Source organism: Papilio polytes, unplaced genomic scaffold, assembly GCF_000836215.1.
Source record: "Papilio polytes unplaced genomic scaffold, Ppol_1.0 DF821845.1, whole genome shotgun sequence".
Classification (NCBI taxonomy): domain Eukaryota; kingdom Metazoa; phylum Arthropoda; class Insecta; order Lepidoptera; family Papilionidae; genus Papilio; species Papilio polytes.
In genome coordinates, this window is record NW_013527359.1 from 5,275,387 (window position 1) to 5,294,917 (window position 19,531).

Consider the following 19,531-nt stretch of genomic DNA (forward strand, 5'->3'; position numbering starts at 1 on the left):
CGGTATGCGAACTTCCTAGCCTCGTCGTAGATCTGCGTGGCGAGCTCGCGCGTCGGCGCTAGCACTAGCCCCAGCGGGTACTGTTTGCGTCGGTTGTATGACCTGCAGTAAAACAATTAAATTAAGGATACTGCATCTTTTCTAGTAATTGATTCAATGAAAACAAATTAGTATAGTCGTATAGTATAAGTCATCTAAGATAGAAAAAAGCAGACAATTCCCTTTAGGTTAGATTTCTTTTTGAGAATGCATTATTAATGTGGTATGCTGTAATGAGGTACTTACGCCTGTTTGACGGGGCCGGCCTCGTATATCTGGTTGAGTATGGGCACGAGGAAGGCGGCCGTCTTGCCGGAGCCGGTCTGCGCGCACGCCATCACGTCGCGGTGTCCCAGCACGATGGGGATCGCGTACTTCTGCACCGGGGTCGGCTTGTCGTATCGCGCCAACATTATGTTAGACCGCATTATTTCCGTCAGGTTAACATCCTCAAACTGTAAAAAGATAGATAAGCTTTGTACATCTTGCAGTTTTGGACAGGTCTATAGAGCTACAGATGTTCAATTCCGACAGTTTTATCATGTGTAGGCAAAATTATAACTGTTAATTTCTTTTAAACCTGTCAATTAAATATGATTTTTTGTAGGCTTGATGGTTTCCGTGTTTTATTAATTTCTAAGTCTTTTGATTCATTGTTTTAGTAACAATAATTGAGGCTTACGCTGGTAATGAAGTCCGGCACACGGTCACCGCTGGCCTCCACAGGAATATCCTCGTACTTGGAGAAGTTGATGCCCGTATTGCCGGTGCCAAAGAGCTCCAACTCCTGCCGCTCGTCGCGAGGTAGCGGGATCGTCCAGTCGTTCTACATATTATAACATCACTAATTAGCAGAGGAAGACCCTATTACTTGATACATGCATCTGTGCATAATGGTACTCATGATATTTTGCATTTAATGTTTCCGAATTAACTAGCGATCATAAATACAATTTTATAAGTAACCTTATAAAATTGTCTTGTTTTTAAATTCTTCAGCAAAATATAATTAAAATAATGGTTTGAAAAGCACATAGAATATTGAATTTATATTCGAATACCGCAACCCGATTTGTAGCTTCCCCTCCCCTGAGCTACATCAGCTATCAAATCTGTTACACGAGGTAATAGTTGACACGGTCCACGCAATTATACCTCCTGCAAAAATACAAGCAACCACGCCAAACATATACATTAAACAAATTGGGGAACAATACAAACAGTGAATTCATTAATTTGAATAAGTTATAACTCACGCGTGTAACAGTATTTTTTTCTGTATATAAGTCATTTTTATACTCGCCAATTTGGAAACAACAAATAACAATAGAATTTATATGCAGTTATTAATAATTTTATAGAAGGCTAATGTTAGTTAATAAATGATTTTAAGCATGTTAAATGAATGACATGAAAGTCAAAGGCGAGAAGGAAGTATATTTTACTGATTTAGTGCAGATGAATGATGATTAGTGGTAGTGTAGTAGTAAAGTTGTATAAGTTAGTATGTAAGAGGCGTGTGACCTCATCCCTGCGGGTGCGGCGCACGTCGTCGGAGCCCCAGCCGTGGCTGCGTGATGGTGCACGGTCGTCCTGGCGCGGCTCGGGCTCCTTCCAGCGGTCGTTGCGCGGCGGCGGCGGGGGCTCCGCGTCCTCGCGCCCGCGTCCGCCGCGCTCCCCGCGCACCTCCCGCTCCCCGCGCTCGCCGCCCCACCGCTCCGACTCCGACTCGCCATTCTGATAGCTTGCTTCACGACCTGACATCACAGATTGAGAGTCAAACATTTGCATTTACTAATATTTTAGCAACTACAGGTTAGAGGTGCTGATACAATATACACAAAACATCAAATTTAATTATTCAAGTATTAAAATACTTAATATCACTTACATTGCTCTGTGTTAGCATGAAAAAGAAAAAAGCATTAAAACGGCTTAATTAAAAAACATATTAAAAAATACTTGTAGAACCCACGAATTCTTAAATAAACATTTAAAATTGTATCACTCTTTATGTTTTGTTATTCATAGAAACTTCTAGATTATAAGCAAGAATGTATTGGGTAAATGTGTGTGTTTGTGTGACTGACCTCGTTCCCTGCGCGGGTAGCGTGAGTCGTACCCGCGATCGTAGTCCCTGGTGTCGCGATCGCGGTCTCGGTCGTCGCGGCGACCACCGCGCTCGTACGTCCTAGAGTTGCCGCCGAATGATGTACGGATGTCACGAGACTCGTTTGGACGAGCCTCTAAGCTTTGACGCTTAGGCTCTTCCCCTGCAATAAACATAAATCCATATTATACAGCTCACCCGACAGACATCACTCTGTTTTAACTATGAATACTGAAGTTGAAATTATCTGACAGTGGACATGGGTAACTCAACTAAATTGATGATGTGCTCAGCTCAGAGTTGGCATGGCTGAAGCTGATTTGTGAATCGGCTACCAGATCAGCTCATTTTGTACCTGTATGGAGGTATAATTTGCGTCAGTTACAAGTCAATGGTTTATAATCTGATGCGTCGAACTGTGAGCTGCTAATAGTTGTTGAACCAGAGATCAACGATGCCAGGGTGTGGGAGCTGATCTTTAAATCTTTAGCAGATAAAAAACTGAATATTGACCCAGCAGCAGAATTACCAATTTCTATGATATTAACCGAGCACAATGTAGAAACTTATATGTATAGTAATGTGAAGTGTGATGTATTCCTGCCATTAATATTTGCAATGTAATTGTAATTCAACTCAAGAGGTCACATTACATGCTCATGTTCACACATAATGAATGTAAATGTGTAAATCACATTTACGGTTGCATAAAAATGTATAACAACATTTATTATTATTAATAGTGTATGGTTACATATATTAAAAATTGTTGAACTGACTTATTACAAATGCAGTGTTTTAAACATAAAATAAATTAGTATAAGTATTAAAAATACTTTAATACTAACAAAATTTAATTATATAATAAATTTATTATTATAGTTCTTATTCATCAAAGATATTTGCATCACTAGTAAATATTATTTTTCAACAATAAACAATAGCCAGGTTAAACAAAGCATCACAACATAATCCTGTATATATGAGTATAATAGAAATTACATGTACAATGCTATTTACTTATTAAAAAATAAACTTATATATGCCATAATAAAAAAAAATCAATACCATAATGTTAGAAACAAACTCATTGTACAAGATCTATGATATTTTAAAAATTGGATCTAACAATGAGATTGGTGAATTGCATGTAACTAGGAGAATGTTAGTTATGAGTGTGGAAGGGTACACCTTTATAGGTAGACATACAAAGAGATGGATGGATTGAATGAAAGGTAACATGACCAAGAAGGGAGTGATGACTGAGATGTCCTATGATAGAGTTATGTGGACAAAAACCTGTTGCGCCAACCCTATGGGAGTAGGATAAGGAGAAAGATGATGATGACGATGGATATAGTGAGATTAGTTTATGATTTAGTAAGATATATTTAAAAATATACTGCCTGTCTGCCATAGCATAGTAGCAAATATTAAAAAATATATTATCTATTGACAGAGGAAGTGTTAAGTTGATAATACAACCCTGATTCATATAATCTCAATGACCTACTTTAAGTTTATATGAAAATTTAATAACATTTTTATACATATGCATTGACATATAATTTAAATTTTACAAACATTCTGAAAGATCGAAAGAAAAGTATTTTTATACAATTGCAAAATAGCTACATATTGTATAAGTATATATGACTGAAATCCAATATTGTTGTATATGTTTTGATGAAATTTTTGTTCTCAATTACACCTGGATGTGATGTCGATAATTTTTCAAGACTCTTTTGTCAAATTATAAAAACCTACGGTATTACCTTAATATAACACTATTTAAACCCATGTTTAAACTCTTTAATGTATATTATATAAATATATTTCCATGCACAACTTCATTTGCTGCATAAAAAACCAGGACACTGCACGAGGCACACTTCAAACTGACCAAATATATTGAAAAGCTTGTATATCAAGCTGTAACAATTTGTTTACCTTGAGAAGTGTTGGCCTGTTGCAACTGCCTACGCAGATGCGGAGGGATGTATCGGCCAGCACCCTTAGAAGCCTGAGGCTGCAAGTCCAGACCAGCAAGCTGCCAACATAATTTAATTTATAAATATGTAACAAACTTGGTTGATTCAGCTACAATTAACTATTTCGAAATGTCATCTTTTTATTTGGTATCAGGATCTACCAACTGTTGCTTTCAATAACAATACAATAAACAAACCTTAGTGAAGGTAACAAGAATTTCATCTTAATGTAACGTGCATAGATATATGTTTTATTTGTATGACATTACAGATCAATAACTACCATGAAGGAAAGGCTTTTAAAACAATGTGCCAAATTTTGTAATAGCAATCAATTAAATGTTAAAAAACACAACTAAACAATTTAGAATCATTACAACCCAATATTTGTCTTAAATTCAGTGTAAATTTTAATAAATCAAGCTGAAAATTTCCACGAATGGTGACACGCAAATTTACCGTGACAGCCAATTCGCAGTAATGTAATGTCAAAAATAACGCTCAAAATGCTTGTTTTATACAATACAGGTTTATAATTAATGTGAAAATGGAAAGCCTATAAAATCAATCAGATACCATAGAAGAATCCAAGTCGCCATGTTGGTTACAACGAGACACGTAAAGAAAGACTTTATAAATGAAGGGACTATATTATTCTTTATGAATTAGATACTACATCATTTTTTAAGGTAAATTGAAAAAATATTCAAGAGATATTAATAACTTGGCAAATAAAGAGAAAATCAATACAAAGCACTAGTACATGAGGTACCGACCTGCTGCTCTAGACCTGTTCCATTTTGGTTGGTAACATTACTCATATTACTACCAAGCGGTACGTTTTTTTGGCAACGTTGCTTCAAAAATACTATACAAACAAAGTCTACAATGAATTTTGCACAAACACAAATTCACAAAATCACATGAAAAAGCGACAATTTTTCTCCCCGAAAACACTTTTCATTCGCAGTTTTTGTTCTTCTTCTCGGATAGATTTTGTCTTTGTTCAATCGTTCACTACTCATTCAAAGATATTCGTACATTTCATTCCAAATGAATGTTACCATTAATATAAACATTTTATTGCAAAGCAATCTTCTTAAACATTTAACGGGAAAAAAATGTATTACGCCAACAAAACGCTGCACTTAATATTTATCTTTTAACTATTGTATTGGTTCACAGAGAACCAGTAACAACATCAAGATTAGACTTTTTAATGACATTAAAAATTGACACTGACATTGACTGACGTGATATGACAATCATGACATTACCACTAAACGTCAAAAAAGTTTTGTTTTGGTTAAATATTGAAGAAAATGTTAGTGTTTTTAATATACAAGATCATTTAAAGGCAAGGCAACACTTTATTTTTAAATCAATATGTTCTTTATAACCTATAATAAATAATAAAATAATAGTCACTGATGCGTAATGAGGGTACTACATTTCAGGGCTATTATGAACTCAGAAGTCAGCGATATTCATCATCCTAATGCTCCTCGGCAGCGCCATCCCCCGCCTGAGCCGAGGCCCCGTCAATCGCCTCCAGAACCTAAAAAGGCGACAGCACAATCTCCACCACAACCTCGGGAACGGCAACCACCACCACAGCCCAGGGAACGGCAACCACCACCACAACCCAGGGAACGGCAACCACTGCCACCACCAAGAGAGAGGAAACCTCCAACACAACTTTAATTGAGGAATCCTCTCATCATTCTTGAGACAACAACCTCTCTTTTTTATCTATCTATAAATCTGATTAAACACTTAGAAGCCAATGGACATTTACCATAATGACTGGTTCATACTTTACTAGTACAGTAGCACAGGCTTGGCATGGATTGTTTGGACTCATTGGCACCAACCGGTGTTCTCATTATGCCAGTCCAGTTATTGAACACTACCTTCCAACTGTACTGGCCAATTCTAAACCAGGCACAAGATCTAACTCCAATAAGAATTACTAATATGTCCCATTGATAACCAATTAATACTTTTCATGTCACTATGATTTTTTTTTGTTAAAAATTACACTTGCTACATGAGTCAGCGGCCTGTCAGAATTATTCTAAGTATCTGTCCATGGAAATAGTTTTAAATGAAACAAGTTACGATTATGATATACCAGAACTTTTAAATTTAAAATAGAGTTATGTTTTTATATTTATATATTTAATGTGGAGTTCCCTTGCACCAGGGTATTAATTTAGTTGATTAATGAGTAACTAAATATATCTGAAAAACAAACATTTAGTTGAGTTGATTTATGAATCTTTTAGTTGAGTCATGTGACTTTGTTCTGTTTTTTTTTGTGTGTATCACCTGTGATACTAAACTGCTAAACAAGTGTAAGCCTCTAGTTTTAGTAAAGTTCATTGTAAACATTGACTTGAATGTTTAATGTATCTAGCAAAACACCACTTGCTTGTCTACTGTACTGGCATGATATTGGGAATAACTGCCAGTAGTCCAGATTTTAGCTAATAAACTACACAGTACTCAACTATTAACTTTGTGTGCATTGGATAAAGAGATTTTTATTGCATTTGCATGCATGCAACATACACATTTTATACTACATGTTAAGAAAATAAGAATATTTTTGTTAAATTTTTTTTTTAATCTAGATATAAGATGCGAAGAAACTTTTCTAACAGTCTTGTGGGGGGGGGGGCAAACCGGGAAACGTGCACCGGCCAATACGGCAGCATGGAAGTCAAAATATTTAAAAATATCACGCAAAAGATATCCAATTTGTATAAAATCGTGTAACAACGTATATCTTTAGAGCCGTCCGGATATCCTCGTGTGGGCGAAATGACCGGAAGTCGACGTTTGGCCTTAGTTCAGACGTCTGATATCATTCGTGTATAAAATCCACGGCTTGACGCACAGTTGCTACGAATTGGTGCAAAATGTTAAAAACAATTGTAATATTGTTACTGGTAGCTTTAGTGTATACAAGATCAATCGGGCCTCGTTCAATGATGCAAGATGATGTTATTGTTCCCGAACCTGCGGTGATTATTAGAAACGTTGCGTTTGACGACTCGCCCGACGGATATAATGCAGACACCAACTGTCCAGATGGTTTCTTAATGGATTTCACGGGAATTTGTAGAGAAGTATGGTGATGAACAACTAAACACGAGGAAATGGCGAAAATTGTCGAACCGATTCATGTATTACTACTGTATTTAATTAACTTTGTACTTTTGTAATTGATATTCCGTTCCAAACTAAACTTACAAATTGGAATTATACCAAGGAATCTTCGATAGTTAACCCAACAAAATTAGAAATGTGTAAGTAAAAAAATGTATTGTTTCATGTTCTCTTTTATATAATTAAAAAAGATAATCTCGTTAACTTTGTGTTTAATTCTCAAGTAAACCAGACGACGAATTTACCAGCATATCGTGTAATGAAGGATCACTCGTAAGTCGTAGACAAATATTGTCGTATACAAATAAATATGCAATATCAACAAAAAATCGGTATATTTAAATCAAAGTACAATTACAGCAGTCTCTCAATAAACTTCCAAGTGTCAAGTTGGTTGAGGTAAGGGTTTGCAAAGTCGACCACAAACTCAGAACCAAAGTTAGAGATGGCGCCTCGGAAACGGTTTATGTAGTCCACAACAACCTCTTGTATCATTGTATTCACTATTACATCGATATCACCACCGCCAATAGCTCCGCTCACATTTGACTACAAAAAAATGAAATAGAACCATTAAGAAAATAAACAAATTTTACGTTGTCGCTTATGTTTAAAGATAACAAAAGTTTAAAAAACTAAAAACACTACAGTACAAATAAGCAATGATAGATAACCGAATAACATTAATTATTTTTTTATTTGCTTCAAACTTTACCTTAAAAGATGGAAGTTCAAACGATGCGCCTTCGATTCTGTCAATGATAATAGACTTCTCGTTGTCCGATTGCTTTAGGTAGATTTTTGCCCGCAAACGAAAACTCTCTATCTGGAATCTTTAATAAAAATCAAACTTAATGCAGTCCTTACTGAATTTAAAACAAATTTTCAACTCGAAGTTATAAATACTTACGCTGCATTCCCTTTGCCATAAAGCGGTATTGCATTAAATAAATCGCCGGTGAAATCGTAGATTTCTGAAAATTACAAAAACAACATTTAAGTTTGGTTTTTAAAATCGGTTGTTTCACTACAAACGAACGTGTCATCCTTTTCTTTCTCTTAAAAAATACCGAGATAACAATTTGTGAAAACTCACGATTAATTACGAATATTTACCTGTACTGATATCCAGTTTAGGTATAGATAAATCGAGATCGAAGCTAAGTTCGCGGAGGCTGAGCTCACTCTTGTGCACTACAAAGCCACCCAGGCCGGTCATGTAGATCTTTTGAAGGTCTAGGTCTAAGCTGCAATAAAACAAAAAAGAAATTACATACCATCATTTGTTTTAAAAGTATTAAATACTGTTATCAAACAAACTACTGGTAGATCTTCCAACAGCACTAGATGTTTCTGTAATATATAATCCGATTACTACATTTCCTTCGAGTATAATCGTAATTTGTAACAGATGACGCGTTTAGCATTATGTATCGCTGTCCAAAAGTAACCCTATCTGTAACAATTATACTGACTTGGCTATCCCAGCTGGTATTTGAAGACGGAAGCTGTCCAAGTCGAGAGGGTCGAGTGGCGGGAGGCCGAACAAGTCCGAGCCGTTGTTGATCACATTTCGGACGTACGCGATCAGTTGACGGATGAGCAAGTTGATCAAGAAGTTACGTTCACTGGTCGACACCTCAGACAGCGACTCTATAATAATAAATAATATAAAAATATAGATAAAATAGGGCAACGGAGATTAATTTAACTAACAAATTAACGCATAATATTCTAACAAATTAATTTTACAAATTTGTATTTAGTGGTAAAAAACATACAGACGAATTGAGTACCTCCTTCTTTTAGGGACTCGGTCAAAAACTGAACCAACTTACCATACTGAACTTCTTTTCTTGTTTTTGGCAATGCTGCGGCGAGCGCGCAGAGTGTTAACAATATTAACAATTTCATTCTGAAATATGTGGAAACATAAACATTTTTAATCGTAATAAATTAAGTTGCTCCCACCTGTAAGACTATAAAGCTGCGTAAACAAGAACTAGGAACATGCGCTATAGACCTATATATCTAACATTGTAAAAATTAAATCACGTACTTATGTTTTTATCAAACCAAGTATCCGATCATATCATGCTGCATATCAATACATTAAATGTCCTTTGTTACTTCCTTGCCGGTAAGGATTGTTGATATACGTAGAATAACACTTCCGGTATTGATACTTTTGAGATATTTAATATTATGATGAACGCATTATGTCAGTAATGATAATATAATACAATAAAATCGACATACCTCCAAGGCTAACAGTCAAGGTCATTGTCGAGGTGTCGAAAATATAAAACAATTCAACGCATTTCCTAATCCAGTCACATGCTTAGGCATTGCTTATCATACAGGAATATCGCAGCTATTTGACCATGTATATATTCTCGTTATGTATACGTTATGTATTTGCATTTCGCATGTGTTATTTCAACTCACTACATTTGTTTAACTACATTTTAACGATCCTAATTCGACTGGCTATTACATTTTTTTTCGCTTAATGATTGCTTTATGCTGGTATTATTTGTATAGCTCGACTACTTCAACTATTTTTATAAACGTAGTAATGTGAAGCTCCCTTAAATTAGAATTGATTAGACTTTAGTCAACCACCCTATTGTTTAGAACGCATGGATAGTTACTGACTGTTTTGTAATTTCAGAACACATTCACAAGTGACCCTATAACGTTCTGAAGTAATTAACTAATACTAATTAAGTTTTCAACTGACTGCAATTGACACCAGGAATATTTTTTAAGGGATAAAAAAATCACATTACGATCAATTCGAAGTTGTAGAGCTATAACAAAATTTAATAAAATATTTATTCGATCCCATTCGTTCATTCGTAATATCGACTCACCTGAGTTAGTCGTCGTCAGTCGCGGAATAACTGCTCGCAATTTCTGTATGAAAATCATTTAAATAATCATATATCAAATTTTATCGTCAGACTAATATTGCTAGGATATCGATAGAAAACATTATCTTAATTGGTTTTTTATAAACAAATCGATCTTTTGAAAATGTACTACGTAATATCATCAGATTGTCATAATCCATGAATCATCATGCTTTGATGATCAAAATGACTTTTAATTGACTTTTAAGACTTAAAAAAGCAGAATTTACGAAAAATCAATGAATAAATGTTAACATTGGTTTGTCTGTGGTTGTGTAGTAACAAATTTACAAGGATACTTAATGGGACCGAAAAATAAAAACGGAGGTACAAAATTAAAAAACTAAGTAAAGTAATTTATTAAATAATATCACAGTATAGCGGCGATAAGCCTCCAAGATTCGAAGTTGCTTAGGTGCGGGTTGAGGAATTGTTTTACATCGTCTTCATGCTGCGCGGCAATGTACTTGCTGAATCTAGTCAGATAGTCTGCCAACAAGTCTTCTATCATTGAGTTCAGGATGTCGTCGATGTTGCCGTCGAATTCTGTTCTAGACTGTAAAGATGATATACGGAATATTAGACTAGAAGTTACTAAGGCATTTTCGTTGAATATTATTAGGCCTCAAGTGAGGTGTAAATATTGGAAAAAGGAATTAGCCACCTGCGACTAAAATCATTGAAATATCGCCGCCATTTTTGTTATCTCATAGTGTAACGTTATCATAGTATTGATATAAATGTTATCAATATTGAATGATTAAATCACAGTCGGAAAATTATAAGACGTGTAAAATAGATAATAGAAACGATTAAGATTCTAATCAGTGTAGAACAAAGAGGAAAATCCGTAAATATCGTGTAGCTAGTGAAGTGTAAATAATCGATACTTTTAAAGTCAAGTCATCGCAAGTCGAGAGTATAACACAGCAGAAGTATTGAGCAAAAATAAAAGAAAATTGATCCTATAGGAAATGGAGAGGATCCAAGATACAGAGTCGTTTAATTAAAGAACAATAGACAATAGATGACCAAAAATTAATTTAAAAACGGGACATCGGATAGCCTAAGTTTATCATTTTTAAAAGTCTGCAATCATGACTTTTGCAACAAATCGATTATATTGTTTGAACACAGTGAGTATATTTAAGGCAATGTAGACGTTTATTCAGATATTTCTTGTAGATATGCGTGTAGTCGGCACTAGGTCTTTGTAGATTAGCTTCCTTACTGAATGTATTACATGAGAAGCTAATACTAATGCAGATAAACTTACCACGATTGTATCTACTTCGAATTGTGGCTTAACAAATCTTTCTATTAGTATGGATTTGCCGTCGGCAGATTGTCTTAGATATATTTTGCTTCGGAATATTAAATCGTGCACTTCAATGCTGCAAACAAACCAATCGAAAATACTTATGTGTTTATTTTATTTTCATTTTAAAATATAACTACCATCTTTTGAGCAATACTTAGTGACTAGAAAGAAAATATTATTCTTACTTTAGATATCCGTTTCCCAACAACGGGAAAATGCTGTAAAGATCGCCGGCCATTATATAATTCTCTATAACATACATAGACATAATTTTTAATACGACCTGAATTGTATGACGTCTATCACTACCAAAGGCAACAAAACGTAATTATATTGATATATTTAAATTATTATTAATAATTATAAGGAATTACAAAGTATAAATACTAACCAGAGAGCATAGTTAATAAAGGAAATCTCATATGCAACTCTAATGAGATCTCTTCCTTATCAAATGTCGTTTCCAGTATTTCAAAATCCGCAAGTCCAGAGACTGTCAGATTGGATAGTTCAGCTTGTATTCTAAAAAATAAAACTAAATTTTAAGCACAGATTTATTTACATAATGAACAACGAATTTAATTAGTTATACACTATTTAATTGACCCGATAAACTAAGAGACAATTCCTTCAGTTCCTTTGTGTAAATTTAGTATAAGAAATTAATCCTCGGTAAAGCATTTCTTTCACTACATAAGATTAACTGACTCTAACCGAATGTTTTTTTAAATCCACTTACGTAAAACCATTGCCAGTAACATTAATTTCCTGATAGTCCATTTTCAGTGGATCTAGTACGGGCACGTTGTTGGCAGCACTACCTTCTTTGATCAGTAGCCTTAGTAATTCGAATAGCTGTCTTAATACCGCATCTACTAGGAATCGGTTGCATTTTAAATTATTACTATCTGAAAAATATTTAAAAACAAAATTAAATTTGTTAAGAAATATGACTGAAAATGTCCCAAACTCGAAACTTACTGTTAAAGTTTAAATTTCAAGCGATTTATTTAACACATTTAAAATTATCGTTAAGATAGCATTCATAACGTACGTACCATCATTTTTGGCGACTGTAAAAGAAATCACAAGGAACAAAACTAATATAATCTTCATTTTACTTAAATCTAAAAATAAATGAAGTTGCCCATCGATATACCATATATATGAACGACTGGCCGTGGCTTTATTTCACTAATCTAGAGGATATCGATATCTGTGCTAAGGTTTCGAAACCAGGATTCTGTTATCGAATATAATCTAGGTCGTAAGTTATTGACCTAATTATTAATAAAAGTATGTTGTTTAATATTCGTATGCGGTCATTATTTTTATATGGTTATGAATGTTTGAGATAAGTTTATGGTCCTTAAATTCTAATGTTCTTTGCTATAATAACTAATGTGTAGGTTTTGACCTATTTCATTGTTTAATTATTTTTCAACAAGCAAATACTTTTTCTATGTGTTCATTACTAGCTATCAAGCGATAATCAACGTAAAATTTTCGCGTAGGTGAAAATGCCAAAAGTGATAATTTTATTAAATGCACTTTGGAGATTCGTTATAAAAATGCCAATTGAATTTTGAACCTCCCCCTTTTAAAGTCGGATAAAATACAAATGATTGATTTGCTCTCAACTATACAAATTTAATTAAATTAATTTTCCCATGATAAAGGATATTGACCGACAATAGCTGTATGGGTTTTTGTGTCCTTGACATAGTTACCAACGTACTGAATGTTCAAACTGTTAGCATATCGCCGCTCCCATCTTAGACTTCATCTATGGTAAGGTCACATTACTTTAGGCATCGTTACAATCGAGGCGAATTGCTGAAAAAGGGCCCCGGAGTTGTTTTATCTCCCGATTAAAAGTTTATTTATAACCCGTGACTCACAGCGCGAGATTAAAACTGTTTACACAAACTCTAGTTCAATGCCGTTCTATAGAAACACCAACGTTTAATCGTGACAGAACTTTGATTTTTACCGTAAATAATCTGTTAAAAATCGCCTAATATTTTTATAATTTGTCATTTCAGTGTTCACTATTAGTTTGGTATTTAAATAATTAATTTTACTAAAAGCAAGTTAAACGTTGATAGTGGTTCGCTACAAACTTTTGTTTCAAAATACGGTACGTGTTGTCGTTGCTAACATAAATATGCCTACACACAAATTATGTCAGTACAATAGCAGATGGATTGTTAACTTTAGATTTATTGCTGTGCATATTTATGTGCCACGGTTGAATGACTGTGTACAAGCGCCAGATGACAAATATCATTAAAATTTAAAAAAATATTAACAAATGCCACTTGAAGCAATCTATCTCTTGTATGGTAGGTTCATTAAATCCTGGCGCCATCCTTTAATATAATGTGTTTTTTAAAAAGATGCAATTAATTTTCGGTAATGAATTGTGTGGTAATTCGTTTCGGACTTACAGACTATGCTCACATTCGATGGGATATCGAAATTTATAGTGTTATAAATAGGTCGATGATCGTGTGGAGTGAGTGCGAGGGCACAGAGAGTCTGTGTAATTAAATTACATGTGCAATACAGACAGCTGATGAACGATTTTTTACGCTTCCCATTGCGTTAATTTCGGCAATTACCACTTCTGCTTGCTTCATTACAAATGTGATATCTTATTTCATTTCTTATTTAGGTCATCAGGCGTGTTAGTGATGACAGGTTGTTTTAGTTTTATTTCCAAACATCGACAAATTGGTGAACAATTTATTTGATAAGAACTTGCAGCTTCGTAGACGTCTAAAAAAGAAAAAAAAAGACGATAAATATTAATACCTGCCTGCTCAGTAACCTTAAGCATTTACTCTTGTTTACGCTGCAAAATTGCAAACGAGGAATTCCACGTTATTTCAATATATTCTATATCTGTTTCTTGTGTTCAACTTCTTTAATGATCATTTTATATCGATTCTTATAAGATAACTTAATTAAATTCTATTTCTATCCTCTAATCCCAAAAAGATTGCATTTGCAAATCTATAAAAATGTCTTAGCTTTGTTCTTATAATAAATATGTAAATAAAATCATGGTTTTACTAGACATAAAAACAAGGGTAGTGTATAAATAAAAGGTCTAGATAGACCGGAAATGAGACGGGAAATCAAACATTGAATAATACGAAACAAATGACAGCAAAAGTAGGAATAATTGCTTCAAAGCACAAAGCTTAATGAAAAGTGCATTATTGCATTCTATTGCATTTATGCTCTGATAAACTATTTTACTATTCAATTTGGCCAGGTACCCGATTAGTTTGGGCGGAATATTCGGTGGCAATCTATGGTACACTGCTATTTATTCTCCTCACTCAGATTTCGTCTCGATCAGTTCTCGCGCCGACCTCAACGACATACGTGAAGTGACGTAAAAGCCCGCCAACGAATTTTCGATATTTAAAAAATGTAATGTTTAAAATAATAAAAATAAATTAAATATTTTGGAACGTGTTTTGTACCAGTACTTTGATTTTATGTTTACGTGTTTTTTTAAGTATAAAATATGATTAAAATCATGTTTAGGATTGTAGTAGTTTTCATATTATTTTCGTACGCTATATTGAATACAGTTTTTGCAGCGCCTGCAAATTCTTACTGTAAGTAATTTTTTTAAAATTTCCTTATCAAAGTGGCATTGTCAAAATGTTTGAATATGTATGGAGGATAACAATGTTGATCGATTGATAACTAAGGGAAAAGTGGACACTTTATTTGTTAGTCGATAATTAAAAGATGATTTATGTTTGATTTGAAAGATAAATTGATCAAAATGTGATATTTATTAAAACAATCAATACTTGTCTCTATTATCAGTAAAACAAACCCGGATAAATACTGAATTAATCATATCAAAATCAAATTTACATTTTTACTGTACAATTAAAATAACTTAATAGTTAAGGATACAGACATCTGATCTCGTCGTTATGGGCTCAAATCCCACCATTCGACTAGAAATTAAAAATAAAACTTGCAGTAACTAATATCTTTCAAAATAGTTAATTATTTGATTAAAAGGATATTCAAAGCGCTTATTTATTACTAGTCTAACTTATTACCACAGAAAATTCTGTACTTGTAATCATTACAATTATTGTAAATGTAAAAGTTTGGATGGGTTGATGAATGGCTTAAATAGCTAAATGGATCTCGATGAAATTTGTCATAGATATAGAGGATAGTCTTTAAGAACACTTGGGCTAGTCATTTATTTTTTATTTCGCGCGGACATAGTCGCGGGCGAAAGCTAGTCTACAATACTATTTATGTGTTGAATGTCTTTGTTTGCAGTGCGTGGAACACACTACACGATTAGTAACCCTGAAAGTCGGAAGCAACCGTACATAGAGGTCCGCAACTCGACGTATCATGGTGCAGGGCCGCGGGAGGAAGCGCGCGCTATGTGCTCGGTGAAGACTCACGAAGTCAACGCCACTGCCAACGCTACCATCACTAGACGACTGCACGGAGTTGTCACTTCCAGTAAGAAAAGTGTCACAAAAATCAGAAATAAAATATTCAGTCACGCTTAATTGACTTACGACTTCATATAAGTTTAATAGCATACAATTTATATGGAGATTACAAAATGTTGGCCAATATTTGGATGTACTCTGACGAAATCCATTCAGATCAGTCGTCGGCATATCACAAGCGTAATGAACCATTATATAGGCGCATTGGTTACACAAGGATAGTGACTAATTGTTATTTGTTTTGTATTAAAAGATTTTATGATGTTCCCATGATCATATTTTGTTCCAAGTTTTAAAAACGACAAATTTTATATTTTCCCGGTTTATCGCACGATGATTCAATTTGATATCGCTTTATAGAAAAAAAAATGCATTTATTGCAAACTTTGAAGAATATCATAATTTTTCGTATTTCCCCGACCCATGCTGGTCATCCAAAGTTTGTCTATGTCGCAATATAAACACTTGTTTTTGTCCAGGGGAACTGCACTCTTCAATCCAGCGGCTGGAGGTGATCATCTTCGGCCAGATGCAGCAGGTGTGGTCGAGCCTGGACGCGCTGCGGGCGCAGCTAGCTGGTGCGGGGGCGGCACACTCATATCCTGACAGAAGAACCGTTTCATTCAGATTTAAACCTAACGGAATGTAATGATTGTTGTATTCATAAGTTTTGAAATTAAATAAATATGCTTTAATAATTAACATTGTTGTCTTTATTTCGATACTACTTTGGATATGATGATGATGAAATGTATCTTCCAGATATCCTTATCCTACTCCCGTAGGGTCGGGGAAACAGGTTTTTGTCCTCTACATAACTCTATCTTACGTCATCTCAGTCATCACTCCTTTTTTGATCATGTCACCTTTTACGCAATACATCCATCTCTTTCTAGGTCTACCTCTACCTGTGTTGCCTTCCACTCATAACTGACGATCTCCTTGCAACATTCCTCCCTCATAACATGCTCATACCATGCTAACCTTTTACATTTGGCAGTGCCAATTATAGAGAAACAGTTTATTTGTAATTTTTTTGTTTATTTTAAACTAGATCAATATATTAACTTTAAATCGATATTGCTAAGAAAAAGGAAACGCTGTAAGCTGTAAAGGAAGACAAGGTTGAAACAATAAAAGTTTTAAATTAAAATAAAGTTTTATTTATTAACAATTAGTAACTGAATGAATCAGCGGGTTTGCCCGCCGGGCGGGCGCGAGGCGGGCAATAACAATGAAACGAGTGCGTCCGTTAGTTACAAAAGTTAAGCCTAAACACTATATGAAGTTAATAAATATTAACAAAATAAACAAAATGTATATCATCTTACAATTACATCGGAATGTACTTCAGATAAAGTATTTCGAGTTTAAAAAAAAAATTGCAACAATACATCAATCTCTGCTGTTTTATTAAAAAAAACTAGATGTTTAATAGTAATCTTCAAAAAAAAAATTCATTCATCATTTAACTATTGAAACATTATATAACAGTGTTACCATGAATAATGAAAAAAGTACAAATCATTACAAAAATAAAGTTAACATAGCTATAAAAGATCAGATCTTTATGGTAGCAACACTACCCGATATCCAGACATATCCATTCCATACCCTGATATTAAGTTTATTATGCCGTATACCATTCGTAATGATATAAAATTTTAATTAAATATAATTTTTAAAGCTAAAGAATAAATAGGATACGATACAAAAATATACGAAATTATTTCAGACTTGTAAACGTTAATACAAAAGAATAGCGAAATACAAGATATGGCTGATAACTAAAAAGCAAGATTTGACAACAGATCCTACTAAATACAAGTTTAACTTTACAATGGCGGGCGATGGTTTATAAATGTTTCCGTTGGTGGTAGCTGCAAGCAACGGCGGATCCAGGGGGGTGCATGGGGGGTCATGACACCCCTCCTGAGCTGGTTGGTCAGGAGCTGGACAAAATATATTTACACATTTTGTCTTGACTTGACCACGATTATGTGACCCTTTGGCGTCAAATGTAGATCCGCCCTTGGCTGCAAGTGCACTTTTATCATAAACCGAGATATTAATTGGACAATTTACTTAAAGACATTTAAAAAAGTAGAGTAATAATGTTTCATTTTTTTTAATTCTAACATTTAAGCATAGGACAGAATACCCAAATGCTGTGATTAGTCTATTTCCAAACTGTTTTATACATACAAGTGGCGCCATCTATCTTAGCATTATCAAAATACGATAGAAGTTTTTAAACCACCGACCACTTTAAATGGACAGGCTATACGACGTGGTACTTTTTGCTATTTAATTCTGGCATTGACAGTTGTGACGAGTTGGTGAAAATTGGAAATTAGAATAGAGATAGAGAACTATCAACACCAACAGGTAGTTTAACAAAACAAAAAATATATGCCACCTATCCATTTATATAGATCAGTGTTTTAAACCTATTAAATTCGCCTATTAGATCGATAAATGGTTCGACTTGTCTATAGTGGCTCGGTTTATGGTGTTCGTAGGGCTAAGGGCTAAGGGCTAAGGGCTGGGGTTAGGGCGTGATGGACTGCAGGTATCTGCGCAGCTCCTCCTGCGTGTCGAAGATCATGACCGGGAAGGGTGAGCCGGGCACGTGGCGCCCCGCCCAGCGCACCTCCACGCGGTAGTCGCCGGGCTCGGTGGGGGAAAACTACACAAATTATATACTTAATTAATTAAAAAACATAAATAGTTAGCAACTAAAATTCAAAAGTAGTTATTGCCACGGAAACTTTGTAAGATCAATCAAAAGTGCTGAAAATATCGAAATACGTATTTCGTATGAGTACGTACGTACGAAATCTTATCAGTTTTTCACGTGAGTAAAAATATCATAAAGTATTCGCCAAGCTAAAGATTTCCTAAGTTTTTTTAGCGATTCATTGTTTTATAAATGATAGCTATTACTTGCGACTTCACTCGTGTAAAATTAAAAAAATATTTCAGCCTATGTTACTCACGAATACCTTTATAATTACCTTTCTAACGGGGAGATTTTTTAAAATCGGCCCAGAATTTTTTGAGTTATGTCAGTACATACAAAATACAAATCATTCCTCTTTCTATTTGTAAAGATTCTTGAAGAATAGAGAATGGAGTAAGCGACCATCCTCTATTAATGACATATTATGTTTATGTTGGTGCGAGGTTACCTTGCATAGTATAGTGCGGTCCTTCTGGCTCTCGCGCTGCATCTCGACGCGGAAGGCGCCCTTGGGCCCGCGCACGCGCACCGTCAGCTGGCCCGCGCCGGCGCCGCGCGTGTCGCACAGGAAGCGCGACTGGAACGTCGCCAGCACGCCCGGCTCCACGCCCGGCCCGTACACCCTGACCTAATACACAGCCGCGTTTCGTCTGATGAGTGTGGTGCCGGAGGCCCTTTTAGTCCCTCTTTATTACCACCTTTTTCATATCAGAAAAGAATGGGA

At 34.8% G+C, this 19,531-nt stretch overlaps 3 protein-coding genes and 1 long non-coding RNA gene across 4 annotated transcripts; all 4 read right to left on the reverse strand.

The window, feature by feature from the left end:
• Window positions 1-2: 2 nt before the first annotated feature.
• Window positions 3-5,145, reverse strand: LOC106107842 (ATP-dependent RNA helicase bel-like; the record flags this gene model as incomplete). The annotated part of the gene is made up of 7 exons (XM_013288846.1): window positions 4,917-5,145; window positions 4,100-4,199; window positions 2,130-2,312; window positions 1,564-1,796; window positions 722-865; window positions 286-494; window positions 3-102 (listed from the first exon to the last, which is right to left on the reverse strand). Coding segments are annotated over exons 1-7 (1,014 nt in total), but the record flags the coding sequence as incomplete, so codon positions are not given.
• Window positions 5,146-7,668: 2,523 nt separating this feature from the next.
• Window positions 7,669-10,215, reverse strand: LOC106107843. Its single transcript, XM_013288847.1, has 7 exons — window positions 10,191-10,215; window positions 9,153-9,229; window positions 8,790-8,967; window positions 8,431-8,561; window positions 8,225-8,288; window positions 8,030-8,147; window positions 7,669-7,863 (listed from the first exon to the last, which is right to left on the reverse strand). Exons 2-7 carry the CDS (start codon window positions 9,226-9,228, stop codon window positions 7,669-7,671), a joined length of 762 nt encoding a protein of 253 aa, XP_013144301.1. The 5' UTR covers window position 9,229; window positions 10,191-10,215.
• Window positions 10,216-10,599: 384 nt separating this feature from the next.
• Window positions 10,600-12,666, reverse strand: LOC106107844. Its single transcript, XM_013288848.1, has 6 exons — window positions 12,609-12,666; window positions 12,290-12,458; window positions 11,942-12,072; window positions 11,736-11,799; window positions 11,506-11,623; window positions 10,600-10,785 (listed from the first exon to the last, which is right to left on the reverse strand). The coding sequence occupies exons 1-6, from the start codon at window positions 12,664-12,666 to the stop codon at window positions 10,600-10,602; spliced, it is 726 nt and encodes a 241-aa protein (XP_013144302.1).
• A 4,538-nt stretch (window positions 12,667-17,204) lies between these two features.
• Window positions 17,205-19,466, reverse strand: LOC106107853. Its single transcript, XR_001225884.1, has 2 exons — window positions 19,256-19,466; window positions 17,205-18,753 (listed from the first exon to the last, which is right to left on the reverse strand). It is a non-coding gene; the product is annotated as an uncharacterized LOC106107853 (long non-coding RNA).
• Between the last annotated feature and the right edge of the window lie 65 nt (window positions 19,467-19,531).